Source organism: Cygnus atratus, chromosome 11 (assembly GCF_013377495.2).
Source record: "Cygnus atratus isolate AKBS03 ecotype Queensland, Australia chromosome 11, CAtr_DNAZoo_HiC_assembly, whole genome shotgun sequence".
Classification (NCBI taxonomy): domain Eukaryota; kingdom Metazoa; phylum Chordata; class Aves; order Anseriformes; family Anatidae; genus Cygnus; species Cygnus atratus.
Genome location: NC_066372.1, coordinates 10,137,172 through 10,150,702, shown reverse-complemented (window position 1 = coordinate 10,150,702; position 13,531 = coordinate 10,137,172). Strand labels below are relative to the sequence as shown.

At 44.8% G+C, this 13,531-nt stretch overlaps 2 protein-coding genes across 3 annotated transcripts in view; both read left to right on the top strand.

Annotated features, from left to right (window-relative positions):
- Positions 1 to 3,150, top strand: part of ARIH1 (ariadne RBR E3 ubiquitin protein ligase 1) — a 55,794-nt gene extending 52,644 nt beyond the window's left edge. Inside the window, exon 14 of the mRNA XM_035566760.2 lies at positions 1,538 to 3,150. Within this exon, the coding sequence (XP_035422653.1) occupies positions 1,538 to 1,622 (85 nt within the window). The 3' untranslated portion in view covers positions 1,623 to 3,150. The remainder of the gene's footprint in view (positions 1 to 1,537) is intronic.
- A 676-nt stretch (positions 3,151 to 3,826) lies between these two features.
- Positions 3,827 to 13,531, top strand: part of BBS4 (Bardet-Biedl syndrome 4) — a 44,717-nt gene continuing 35,012 nt past the window's right edge. The window contains exons 1-2 of one of the 2 annotated variants that reach the window (XM_035566657.2): positions 3,827 to 3,939; positions 5,687 to 5,738. In XM_035566657.2, the coding sequence (XP_035422550.1) occupies positions 3,916 to 3,939; positions 5,687 to 5,738 (76 nt within the window). In that variant the 5' untranslated portion in view covers positions 3,827 to 3,915. Of the gene's footprint in view, positions 3,940 to 5,686; positions 5,739 to 11,565; positions 11,663 to 13,531 lie in introns of those variants that run through there. The other variant, XM_050712908.1, reaches the window with a different exon arrangement.

The following is a 13,531-nucleotide window of genomic DNA, read 5'->3' as shown; positions in this document are numbered from 1 at the left end:
GTGAAACTGGATGCTCTTCTAGAGATGGTTACAGCTATCCAGAAGAAATTAAAAATTGTATAGCTTGAATTGCCTGACAACATATATCCTAAGTCTGCCTTCAAGTTTCTGGGAAAACAGTATGCATCTGTCAAGCCTGTGCAGGTCCCTAATTAACTAGTTCAGTCATGTCTTAATCATGTCCTGCGCAGTGCTCTTTGTGTACTGGTTACAGTGATGCAAGATTGAGACCAAGGATGTTATCAAGGTGGTCAGATGGGGTTTAAAGAACTGGGAAGCTGATTTCCTAGCTTGCAAAGGTATTTCTAGAAAACAGAATTGACCCTCTCATCAACAACAAAATAACTGAAGTTGGGAAAGCAGTAACTGTGCATGTTCATTATTGCATGCTTTGTAAAAATCAGTGGGACTTTGTGTACGAAGACTTGTGTTGCAACAGCTGATGGCAAGGAGAAGAGCCAGAACAGTTTTATTCAGATAAATCTGTTGATCTGATCTGATACTGAATGCTAACAGTATTAGGGCATTAAACATGTCTGAGTCGAGGCTGCTATGATGTATTTCTTGCACTCCTGCCTGTGTGTTGGCATGTGCTATGCTTGGATAGCTTTCTGTTAGGGTCTCCTGCACTGTGCTGGGGGGCTCCTCCTATGCCTCTGCTGTGCAGCTCCTTTTAGTGAGCAGAGGGACATGCTCCACTGGAAGGGGATTAATCCAGAATTGCCTGCTGCTTATTTATAATTTGCTTTTGGAACCTGAATACTTTAAACATTTCTCTGCTTTTATCTTTTTAGTTGGCTAACGCACCTGAAATGAACATGGCATCTTTTGATATGTTCCTATGATATCCCTTTTCCTCACTATCATTGATCCTGGTAGGACTGTACCTAACTCTGGGATCAGCTTTATTTGCAGCTTTGTCAGTTTTAAGTGTGTAGGTGGGAAGATGTTGCAGGGCATAGCGCCCCTCTGAGGCTCAGTAGCTGTGGGGTGAGACCTCTGCCCTCCGTCCAGGCCAGTGCCCTTTTTGTAGCCACCTCTCAATGCTCTACCACTTCCATCTGTACAGGGATTTTGGAGGGGAATAAAACAGGGTCAGCATTCCGGGGTTTTGCCCAGCTAGCTCCTGGAATTGTCTATATACAGCTCAGTGAGCAGGCATCAGTGCACCTTTGAGGAGAGCTCCCTCCTGTTCTAGATGTCACCACTAACCTGTGCTCTGGCTTCTGCAAATTGCAGCCACCCCTTCTTCATTTTTCAGTTATCAACGCAGATTTCTCAGCTATAGGGGCTTTGGGGATACTTTTGCACAGGAAACTATACATTTGCATGGTTTTCCAGCCAGGGACCTGAAGTGAGTGACTGGCATAGCTGAAGTCTTAATTAGTGCTGTTAACTAACTGGCTACGAATACAAAGCCCTTCTCAGGAGATCTCCCCTTTGGAAGCAAGGCTTAATGTAGGTTTGCATTACTCAATGCTTGGGACAAGCAGTGCCTCCTAACCTGTCTTTTCTGTGCTGTCCCCCTTTGCTGCAGATACTGCGAGAGTCGACGAAGGGTTTTGTTGCAGCATGTGCATGAAGGCTACGAGAAGGACCTGTGGGAGTACATTGAGGACTGAGACTGGCCCCGCATAAAACGAACTCTGAAACCTTTACCATCTAGAGTGCTCATGCGATAAAAATAAAAACACACACAAGGCACTACGCCTGTTACACCGCTGGTCTGTAGTACCGGGATTCTGTTTTGTTAACAGAAAATTTAAGTAAATTATATTGTAATAAAAAAGGTAGATAAACCATTGTACAACAGTATTCTAGGCGGCCAATAAGAGTGTGACAGACGCACTAAAAAAAAAAAACCCTCCAACTTTAACTTGTAACGTAGCTTCATTCTCCAAGCCGACTCCTTTTTCTTTTCTATCTTTCTTTTCCTGTGTGTAGTACAGATGAAATTTAAACCAATTTCTTGACACTGCTTTTCATGTCCAAACCAGCCATTTTGATGTACTTTGGTAGGGGGGGATGTCTCTCCCGCCCCCCTCCTCCTCTCTGCCACCCAAGTACACGGATGAATGTCGATTTGGCTCCTTGTAAAGGTGATTCTTGGGGAGGGGAGGAGGGGGGTACACAGCAAGGAAAAAAAATTTGTATATGACTTTTAAAACAAAAAGAGGACAACACAGTATTTTTCAAAGTTGTATATAGCGCATATGCATGGACAAAGAGCAAGCGTGGCACGTGTTTGCATAATGTTTAATTACAAAAAAAATATTTATTCTTTAAAAATCTTCAAGATTATGTCTATTTGCTGTGCATTTTCTTTCAGTTTGATTATTTTTGTTTTGTTCTGTTTTCCCTGCGATGGGGTGGGGGAAGCGTGTGCTGGTGTAGTGACTTTTTTTGAAGGCTTTTACCAGAGAAGTTGGGTTTCTCCTCTTCCTGCAGTTCCTTTACATCCGTGGCCTCTGTGGTTTTGTGTGTACCTATTGCTGGCGACGGACCCGTCCCCTCACGCTCAGCTCCTGCCACTCGGTAACCCGGTGTGCACCGCATTAGTGACGAATGTACATTGTGGTTCAGGATGCTTTGCCTTTTTTTTCTTTATTTTTTTTCTCTCCCCACATTGGTACTGCTTGACCTGCCCAAATCAGACTCAGCTGTTCCCATCCACGCACGCAGGACACGCGCTCTGAACCTGGAGGAAGTGTGTGTATGTGTGTGGTTAGAGTTTTTTTTTATTTTCCTTAGTTCTGAGGCAGGAAAAGGAGGGGTATTTTGCACCACTTCTCAAAAGATTCTTCCAAGATTTTGGCTGTGGATCTCCTCTCCCTCCCCCTTTCATCTGTCAAATGGAGCATTCCTTGCTGTTAAGTTTCACTTACATTATAACGAGTCGTAACATTGAAAAGGAAAGATGATGGAATTGTCTTTGTGTTTGTTTTGGGCTCGATTACTGGGCATAATGTCCTGGCAAATATTTAACACTCCATCTAGTGCAGTAGAAATTGAAATCAGTGGGGGTATTTTTCAATTAAAAGGGGAAAGAACTAATGAGTTAGCTACTGAGTCCATTTTTATGATTTCTGTAACAAGAGCTATGTTAAAGTAAACAATTGGTGGTGGTTTTATTAAATTTACTCCTGTATAGGAATTCCTCCTGTGGTATTTTTCGCCAGGCTAGTGTCCTCGGAGCTTCTTCCCACTCTGCCAGCCTCGAGGGGGAAAAATGGCAAAGGGGCAGCTCCCAGGCAGGGCGGTGATGTGAAATGCAGTTCTCAGCTGGCACCCCACTCACTATTTTATTTATTCCCTGTGGATGGCAATACGTACCTGTCAAAGGTTTCCTGCTGCGATTCGAGGGCTGGCGGGTGAGGGGTGGGATGATGCAGATCTGTCCGTGCCTACTACCCTGGCAGTGGCTACTTCGGCTTCAACTATTCGAAATACGTATTAAAATGCCTCTGTAAAATGCCTGCTCGTGGAGCAGTGTGGTTTCAGTGGGGCTGGGCCTTTACCCTTGGTTTTTATTCAGCATTTCCCAAAACGTGTGCCCAAGCCACAGGGCTTCTGCTCCTCAGGGGAAACCTCTGGTGTTGTTTGATCGTAATCACGATTACGAATCAGTCACGTCTTCTAAATCCTTTTTAAAGCGGGGGGCGGGCAGGGTGACGCGTCTGTAACAAACAGGGACCCTTTTCTGTGGGGGCTCTGGCGCTTATGGGCGTGAAGCTCCGGGCACGAGCCGGGCTCCCCTCAGGAGCCGCGGACTCCCCTCAGACCCCGGGCGCGGGCCGGCTCCATCCCCGCCGCCTTCCCGTCGGCCGCCGCGCGGCGCCGCCGCCATGGCGGGCCCGGCGCCGGAACTGGGCCGCGCGGTAACCCCGGCAACGGCGCCGTCCGCCCGCCGCCGCCATGGCGGAGCCGCAGGGCCGGCCGGTGAGGGGCCGCCGGGAGGGCGCGGGGCCGAGGGGCGGGTGGGGGAGCGGCCCGGGCTTAAAAACCCGCTCAATTTAAGGGGGTGGGGGCTGGAAGGACGCCTCGGGGCGCTTCTTGAGGCGATTTTAAGGGTTTTTAGGCGTTCCGTGTGGGAAACGTCTGGGGGATTGGCTTATTTCTCGCTCCCAGGAGGGTGGGGAGGTATTAGAAGGGCAGGAGGAAGGAGAGAACGAGGTGATTTGTGGAGCCCGCCGGTGCCAACCCAGCCGCGCAGGGGCTGGCCAAACGAGGAGTGTTTGGGGTGGTGGGAGGCGAAGAATTGGAGAAGCCGCTGAGCGACAGTTGGGGGTGATGTGTAGGTAAAAAAAACACTGAAAATATATCAAAAAAGAAGTTCTCTGCACTCATTACTGCTGCTTGGAAAGAAGATCTTGGAGTTAGGTAGTTTTGCAAAAGGATCGACACTGCACTTCTCATTAACAACCAGAAAAGTGACTAAACATTAAAAATTAAGAAACAAAGCTGGTAGGAGCCAGAAAACTAGACCTAAAAATGTTCCCAAAGCACTGAAAGGAACAAGTAGGTAGGCTGAAACTCCACCGTAAAAAAAAAAATAAATTGTTTAGGTGGGACAAGTCTATAAAATCCTATAAGAAGAGGAACGAGGACTGTCTGAGGACTGTTCCCTGTGAGACCTGGAAGGCAAAAATGAAAATATTTCCCCTGGGTGATCCTGTGTAACTTCTGCGAGTGCTCAATTTTGATGCAAAGTAAGAAAAAATCCCCAATGGGTTTGTTTTCCACAAGCTGCCTGCTTGGCCGCGAGCTGTGGGCAGTGTCTGTTGGGTGAGGTTTGCTGCCCTGCGTGGCATGGCGTCGCTGCACTCCCAGAGCGATTAGGGCAGGAGTCTGCCCTAGGTGTGCCTTTGGTTGTGCCCCTGTGTTCTGGAGCATGCACTTCTCTTCCCTAAAAGACTGCATCTTCATGAAGAGTAATTCAACTTCTTCTCAAGAGAACATCAAGGATTGGTTAGCAGCCTGCAAGTGTGCGGAGAACGCACCTGCTGGGAAGAAGGCACTTGACTCTCTCTCCTCTTTCTCTGGGTGACTTCCACGTTGTCATTTTCTCGACCAAGAAAAGGCAGAATGTTGAGTGTTTAATTAGGTCACCTTGGCCCTAAATAAATCCTTTAAAGATGACCCCAAAACGCTTTAAGAAGCACTGTGAAACTTACCTTTCTCTGGAGTGAGCTCCTCTCAGGTGTGGTCTGAGCCTTAACAGCCTTGTGCCTCTCATGTAGGTCAGTACAGAGGCTGTCTATGATTTTCCTTCACTTCTCAGAAACCACTTTGTTCTGATTAATTTTATAAACGTTTATAACACACTATTAACATTTTGTCCTGTGATCTCTAAGTAGCATCTTAAATGCTTGATTTTTTTTTTAATGTGAACATGTACAACATGGATTGCTTTCTGGAATCCTAATCAATAGCAGTGAACCTACAAAAAATGAACGATCTGTAAAGCAAACAGGTTTATTTAATCTACATGGTGAGTGGAAATCTCAAACGAGCTATGGATACGGAAGATTAGTGCTTGGCAGGGCAGAGTTTGTCTAGCAGCAGTGATGCTATTTTTGTGCACTCTTTTGGGGTTTGCCGGTTGTCCTTTCTGATTATTTTGTGGAATGTGCCTTCAGGAAACCTTGCCTGGTGTATTTAATACTTCTCTTTTCTGTCTTTTCAGGTTTCTACATTGCCAGTGGCTAGACAACCTCCAAAACCCCATCCTAAGAAAGGTTTGTTTTAAGATACGATTGTGTTTCTTGGCAGATTGATTTTAAGATTTCTTCATAGTGTGTGCAGCTGTCTAGTAAGAAAGAAATGTCTGCTGGGAAAAGACAAGGTTTTCTAGACTGCAAGCTGCTGAGTACAAGTACTTTTTTTGTAGGGTCTATGTCAGCACTAGCTCTGTGCTTTTGCTGGCTAACTGATTGTACCTACAGGCTGCATCTTATAATCTAACAGACTTTATTTTAGTGGTTACATACTTCTTGGCTTGCTAATGAGTTGATGTTCATCTACCTTCTTAAATAATATGACTGTTTTTCTCCTTTTTGGTTGTGTGTATACTTGCATTCTTCAGAATAATGTTTTGCTTTAAAAATGGGAAACTAACATCATGTCTCGTTGATTTTTTCACATTACATTTTCCAAGTTTTGAAGTAAAAGCATGTGCAACTGGGATCAAACCAGTCAGGTTGTAACTGGTTTTAACTATAGGTTTATTTCTTTTTTCTTTGTTATATACCAAAAATGGGCGTTAAGTCTCTGAGTTGTTCTGAAATCTTGGTTGAATCTGAACTGGATCAGTAGCATTTTGAGTTATTGATTCGAAATATTTGACTAAATCCTGATATTTTGGAAAGGGTCTCATAAAGCCTGCAGCGCAGCTTGGTGGTGCAGCCGCTCCTTCCCCCTCTTCCCTCACTCTTGTGGTGTGACTTGCCCCAGTGCCCTCTGTGAGTGTTTCCTTCTCTGCAGTTCTCAGCTGTGCCCACGTTCCCTGTATGGATCTGTTCATTGTAGAGACCTTGTACCTGTGAGGTTTGGGTTCTCTGCATTTCCCTTACTCAAGCACCCCCAGGGCCCCATCAGCTCAGGTTATGATGAGGAGTGAACTCTGCGGTGTTGCCAGAACCCCGACATACTGACAGTGCAAGTCAGAAGCAGTCCGCCTTTTCCCTTGCTGTTTAGTTCAGGGACGCTCAGGTAGGGAACACTGCAGTTTGGCCTTTTTCTACCCTGAATGTGTGGTGTTCCTGTCAGAGCATGCTTTGGGAGGAAATCTTCCATGTTTCTGTATCCCTCGTGATGGAGAGTGCCCCGGTGATAATGCTGGCATTAAAAAGGAGCTTGTTTGGCAACTGGGCATTGTGTTTTCTGCCTAAAGGTGAAGTTCTTTGTCTTGCATGTAGGCACAGTGCTATAACTGGCCCTGGGAAGCTGGAAAAGCCTCTTTGCCTTTTTTTTGGGGGGAGGCCAGGCTAACCTCACCTAGCCCTGTATACACCTACTGTTGTTGGCTTGCATGAGTGTGAGCCTCTGGTACGTTGCCTGGAGCTAAAAAGAGATTGCTACTGCTGCGGGCCCGTATGCAAGTAAAAATAAATCTAAAACTTTTATCTCCACCAGCAACTCTTTTGGGGCAGGGATGGCTGTCACTTCACAACAATTAGTATGGCTTCCATGGAGGCACTGGTTGGTTGCTCTCCATCCAGTTCTATAAAGATTGTGACTGATCCCCTTATCCGCAGTAACCCCACCTTGTTCTGCCTTCTCATGCAAGCCACGTCTACGATATTTGCCCTGACCCTGGGAGGCTGCGTCTTCTGCCTGTTTTTTCAGGACAGCATCCCCTTCAGCTCTCTAAGACAGCTGCAAAGGGATCAGGCTGATGGTGTTTGCCGAGAGATGGACGATCACTCCGCTGCTCTTTCCTGGAGGGCTGAGGTCTATTAAATCAACTCTGCATAATTCATGAGTGAACGGAATAGCTGAGCAAGAAAGATGGGGCCATCAACCTTACGAACAAGCTGCAGAGGTGTACTGGGTAGAAGCTGCCATGCCTCTGTCAGCTTGCTTGTTAAACTGTCAGTCGAGAGCCTTCCTGCTTTTAAGTGTGAGCAATTTAATATTGACTGTTTGGGAGAGCGAACGGAGGCAGTTGTGACTTTCTTAATGGGACCGTTTTTGCGGATCCTGCCTGCCGTTTGATCAAGCGCTGCTTGCTTGCGGCTGCCGAGGAGGAGTTTTCTTTCCCACTCAGCAGTTTGCATTGACAGCCTCAAAAGCAAGCCGGGTGCTTCTTTAAAAAGGGCCACCAACGCTCCTTTGGGTTTTCAGGCTGCACGGAAGAATTGGTCTGCATCCGTCACCACCCAATATTCCTTCTGCCTCCTTGATTTGGCATGGGTGTTTGCACAGCTGCCTGCCAGAGGGGGAAATTGTAAATGAAATCCAACTGTTGGTGCCCCTGGGTCTCGCTTGTACGACTCTTGAGTCAAAATGAGCTATCATGAAGACACAAATTCTAGCCTGTGACTTGTGTAATTATGTCTGTGTCTCAAGGTAAATTGGGGCACCTCCAGGACCTGGCTCACCACAGGTAGTTCTTAAATACTTTGGAAGCCTTTGCCATTTAATATTTGACTCTCTTGCCTTCAGTACAGTGGGTAAAAGCTGATTTAAGCTGCCTGTTAATCTCTAGGAATGAGGGCAGCTGCAAGATTTGTTATAGGGAGTGATATAACTGTCCTGTGTGAATATGGTGCTGGAGATATGTAAGAGAGGAGTGGAAAAAATGAAAGTGATGTTGTGTATTCTTCTGGGGACTTTGGCAGGGAAGAGTAGCATCTCTTACCTGTGACAGATTTTTTTAAACAGGATTTTTTCTAGAATTTCTTAATGAAGTCTCTGTCCCTATGTAGTTTGGCTGAGGAGAGTTGTGGTAAACCTTAAGGAGCCAGGCAAATCTGCATCAGGTGTGTTTGTATAGAAGAACACTGCTAAAGTTATCTTAAACTGACATTTTTAAGCACCGAACGGTAACTTTCTATTGCAGCAATCTGCCTTTGTTATCTGCATTGTATTTTCAGGTGGGAGGTGAGAAAAGTCTTAGAATTAGTGCAAGCAGGTCGAAGAGATACGAGACTGTGTGATACAGTAGCTTAGGCTCTTCTCGTACAGGTGGTTTGGTGTGGATAAAATTTGTGCCTGAACAGAGCGTGTACTATAATAACTAAATAATGTCGTTGCACGCAGATGTAGTAGACTATGACCAAGTCATCGCTGAATTCTAACTTAAGTCATCGCAGTGGCTGGGTTCAGCTTGCCCGTGTTTGTCCTGGGTAGATATAAGGCATTAAATGGATGGTTCAGAAAATGTCATCTCAGATTTGCAAAAAGTAATTTGAATGAGAAGCTACAAATGTGAATTTGTTGCTCAGCCGGAAGGAACGCTGCGTTTTCAGTCTGAATTGTGCAGAAGAGAACACGTCGAGTGGTGTCGAACCGCACGGCTGGAGAGCCCAGTGACTTCCCCTCGCTGCTGCCTGGTTCTCCTCACAGGGATGCTCGACTGATCCTGTCCTGGGAGACGACTTAAAATGGAAACTTCGAACCAGTGTTTTTCACCCTGGCTGTTAAACAAGGATAACTGTGAGATAAGAGGCAGAAATTGCTCTTGAATTAGCAGCTGTCGGGGCCGATGAGTCAGTCACGTGGCTGTGAAAGCCCGAGGGGTTTGGAGTGAAGAGAGCCCATCCTGCAGACAGGTCAGCCCAAAGGGAGAGCAGTGAGCATCCAACAAGCGTGTAGAGGGTCTGCAGCAGGCTGTGGCGGTGCTGGGGAAAGGCACTGCAGCAATCGGGGTCAAAACCTCTGAACCTAGCAATCTAAATTAAAGGGGGTGACGGAAGGCAAGCCCCTCCGAGTATCTTGTAGCTGCACTTGCTGACAACCATTATTCAGTAACTGACACGTTAGTAGCTAAAACCGTTCATTATTTTGTCCTTTACCCCCTGTGGGGAGAGCTGCACTGAAAATCAATTCCCTTTGTTGCTACATCAAGATCCATAACTCTCCCTGTGTTGATATTTTCTTCCCAAGCAATTGGTGGTGGAATAAAGGAAGCTCTGTTCCTTGAAGCAATGTAGAGTTAATATCTGCCTGCTGAGATGGGGTTTTAATCTCCCTGCTGCATTTTAAATTAATCAGATATTTCCCAAAATGCTGTACCGGTTTTTGAACTCGACTGTCTCCTGGCTCTCCACTCTTTTTGCCACGCAGGCCAGTCAAGTCATTTTATGGTAACTGATAGTGCCGCAGCAGAGAAAGTCAACAATACAAGCTGGGAATAGAGCTTTTATGGTATGGAACTTGAATTTATTTCCCTTTGTCATGAAAAATATTATTTAGAAAGCAAGTTCTGGGCTCTCGTGTTAGTCTAATAACAGTTCAGAGGTTAATGGATTTGCATTTGGATTTCTACACAAATATTAGACCCCAGCTTTTGCTGAGATACAGTGATGGATTTTTAATAACAGGATAGAATCCTAAAAAAACCCTAACATATTAGATACACTGTAGCAAAGTAAAGTGGAGTACACTTGAGTTGCTGGAAAAACGTGGGCCAGAAGCCCTTAAGACTGTGAAGAAGGCGATTCTGAATTGTTACCAACCCCGCTACATGTACCCAAGGACAGGGTAGGTTGATAATATTCAAAGAGAAAATCTCCCACTTGAGAATTGCAAAAGGATTAGCAAGGATTAAGTGTCCTCCCCAGTCCGGGGCATTAGGATATTTTTTGGATCCATTGTAGGTAAGATTTTTCTAATGTTTATAGCAAAGGAATTCTGCTTTGGATTAGCTGTGACCTTTGGCAAAGTGCTTCAGCTTTGTTTTTTAACATTTATCAAAGAGAAGATTGGTCTAACATTCAGTGACAGCGTTTGGATGCTGCAGGTTTTCAGTTAACAAAACATTTGGAGACATTAAGTGAAAAATATTATATAAAAGTAATATACTGCAGACTACTACTTGACCTGTTTGAGTGCTGCTAAAGATAGTACTGAAGGGTGCAGGCAAGATGTATGAGCGTACCAGAAGGGAGAAATTTTGTGTTCCCTGTTCAGCTCTGCCCGCAGGGTGATTTAACACACTCATCGCTTCACATCAGAGCACTTCTGTAAAATCAGCCAGGTGTCTGGCTGTTTTCTGGCTGCTTCAAGGCTTGTGAGTCTTCATCTGATTTCTTTTTTTTTAATGTGGTTTCCACTTCTGTCTGGTATAATTACAGCTGAACTAGCCAAAATGGCTTGTAAGGCCAATGTGGGCCACCAAAGGGGAGGAAACAAAGTTCCCTCGGGTTTTATAGCACTCTCCTTTCCAGGGACAAAGTAAGGTACTGACCCAAACAGTCAATGAGACAGGTTTAGCAGTGGTAAACACACAAGTGCTCAGTGTCGCTTTGTACGTAATAGCGAAGTTTGGTGTAGACTTGGCTATTACAGCCAAACTAGATAACAGAAGTGGGGAAGCATATAATGTGAGCAGATGTTTTAAAGCAGTGGCTTTGTCCTGTTCTTAAACTCTGCGGTAAGGAGGGTGTTCTTCTTTGTGGCTCAAAGCTTCTCAAAACTCTTTTACCACACAGAAACCTGGGTTTTGGATAGATGACAAAGTCCCAGTATTTTGCATCTTACCGGAGTAGTTTCTTTTGCTTAATTGAATTTTGAAACATTCTCAAGTGCTGGGTATTATTCTTGTCTAGCTATTCTTGTCCCTGTCAATATTTAGCTCAAATACTGATCGTGCTGTCCTTTTCACGTAGGTCCTCATTCTTGAAGACAAGGATGTCGTCATTGGGCTCTAATAAAAAAACAGTTGCTGGTGCCAATTTGATGGGCAGTAAACTCACTTTATCTGGTACTGACTGTAGTTAGGAAGTGCTGGTGACGATCTCAAAATGTGACTGTTGCATTATAAATAACTTCCAGCTTATACAGAAAAAGATAGGCGTCTTTTATGCTGTGTCCTCCAAATGCATCTCACTTTCTCTCTAGGCGGCTCATGCAGATGAACCGATGGGCATCCCTCCTGCTCCTGCAAGTATTTTAATGGCTCGAGCGCTCTGAGGAGCAGGAACTTTATAGTGCCCTGGTGAGTTGGTTCTATGCGCTGCAGATCCGGTCATTTCTGAATTCCTGATAAATCAATATAAATCCATTCTTTGAGCCAGCTTCAAAGCTGCCTTTGAACTTGTAAGAGTGAAGCTGCCTGAGAAATCCAGATAAAAAACGACGCCCTTGAGTTAAATTAATTAGTACTTTTAAGTGTGTCAAAAAGAAAATATGTTAGTAGAAATGCTGGGGGGGGACTCAATGACACAAATGTGGTTCCTGGTTTCTGGACATACAAGTTTGGTTCCATTTGGCCATGTGCATGCCAGGTTTTGTAGCCCATTTGAACCTAAAAACTTGCTGAAAGAAAATGATTTCCAAATAATACAGATTGGTTGGTGATTGTTTTCTATGAAAAGATAGTATTTTCATCTCTGATACGCGGGTAGCACTGCCACACGTGTTTTGTGCAGAATCTGATGCAGATGTTTTTAGTTCTGTAGAGTGCTGTTAAAAAAGGTGAGTTACCATTTTGGGTTAATTAAATTGTGTAATACGCTTCATCCTCTTCGCCTCAAAGCAACAACCCCGCACCATAAAGAACTGGAAACATTTTAGTTTGAATGTGCTAGTACAGCTCTGCCCTCTTGTGTGTGTACATTAATATCTGTGATAACACGGGGACTCATTTTAGGTCAAGTGTGGTAGGTGTGTTGTTATGTCGAGGCTGGTGTCACCGTAAAATTTTAGTGCAGACTTTTACATCAGACGTTTTATGGTTTCAGTTCTGGTTTTACATCTTTTGGCAGCTGTCAGCCTAATTTCATTTCCCCCCTGTAAAAATAAAAATTCATATCTGCTTCTTAAACCTATTGCAAACTTAATTAGACAATGAAAAGTGCCAGAAAAGTGCTAACTCTTGTAGCAAGCAAGTATAATGTGAGTGCCTTTTGCTGATTTGATAACTAAGAAATGTCTAACCCTATATATATGGGGTGCAGGAGCCCTGCTTTAGGGGATCTAGCCGTACGATTGCAACATACTACTTTAGGATGACATTTAAGTTGGTGAATTTATTTTTTTGATCTTCCTTTAAAAGTTCTCGGTGCTGGCAGTTTCTTTTGTATTTTAAAGTATTCAGTTTAGTTTGTCTGGTGTACTGCTTACAAATGAAATGGCATCTCCTGCTGTGAAATTAATAAAATATATACTAAAATAGCAACAAACAAATTTAGGAAGGGCGGGATTAATCTTTCTTAACTTAGATGGCTCTGATATCCAGCTCCAGGTCAGAGCAGATCACCTGTGCTCGTGTTTAGTAAGTGGAAAGCCCCATCCAATGCCACCCTTCTGATCTCTCCCAGCCACCTATCTCAGGGTGAGATGAGTCTCTCCCCGAGGATGCGTATTCCTCTGCTTTACTGCAAAGACAGCCCAAGGCAAATAACTCAGCTGTCTTAATTTTCTGATGCCTAAGTTAAGGGAGGTGCATCCCACTCAAGAATGTCACAATTAACCTTGCCTGTGCAACATTAATCCAAGCCCCTGAGTCTTTCGTGACAAAATTACACGCTGGCTTTTGCCCAGCTCTCCAACATCACCCGTTGCACAGGGATGAGGGCACTCACCAAAAAGGGAACAGCTCAGTGGGAGTGTTAAGTCAAAAATATCTCCCTTATTTAGGGTATAGCCAGATGTCTTGTTTATCCCAGCACAGACAAATTCCCTGGTGCTGCAAGGTCATAGTCAAAAGTAGGTACTGATGCGGGGTTCCCTGATGCTCGAGGGCTTGCTTTGCCAGAGTTACAAACTGTGTGTACGCTAACACTGTGGTAGACAAGCATCGCTGCTGTGCATCGTGCTTGCTGGAGTCAGTGCTGGGAGGTACCAGGTCTCATGGGCAGCCAAA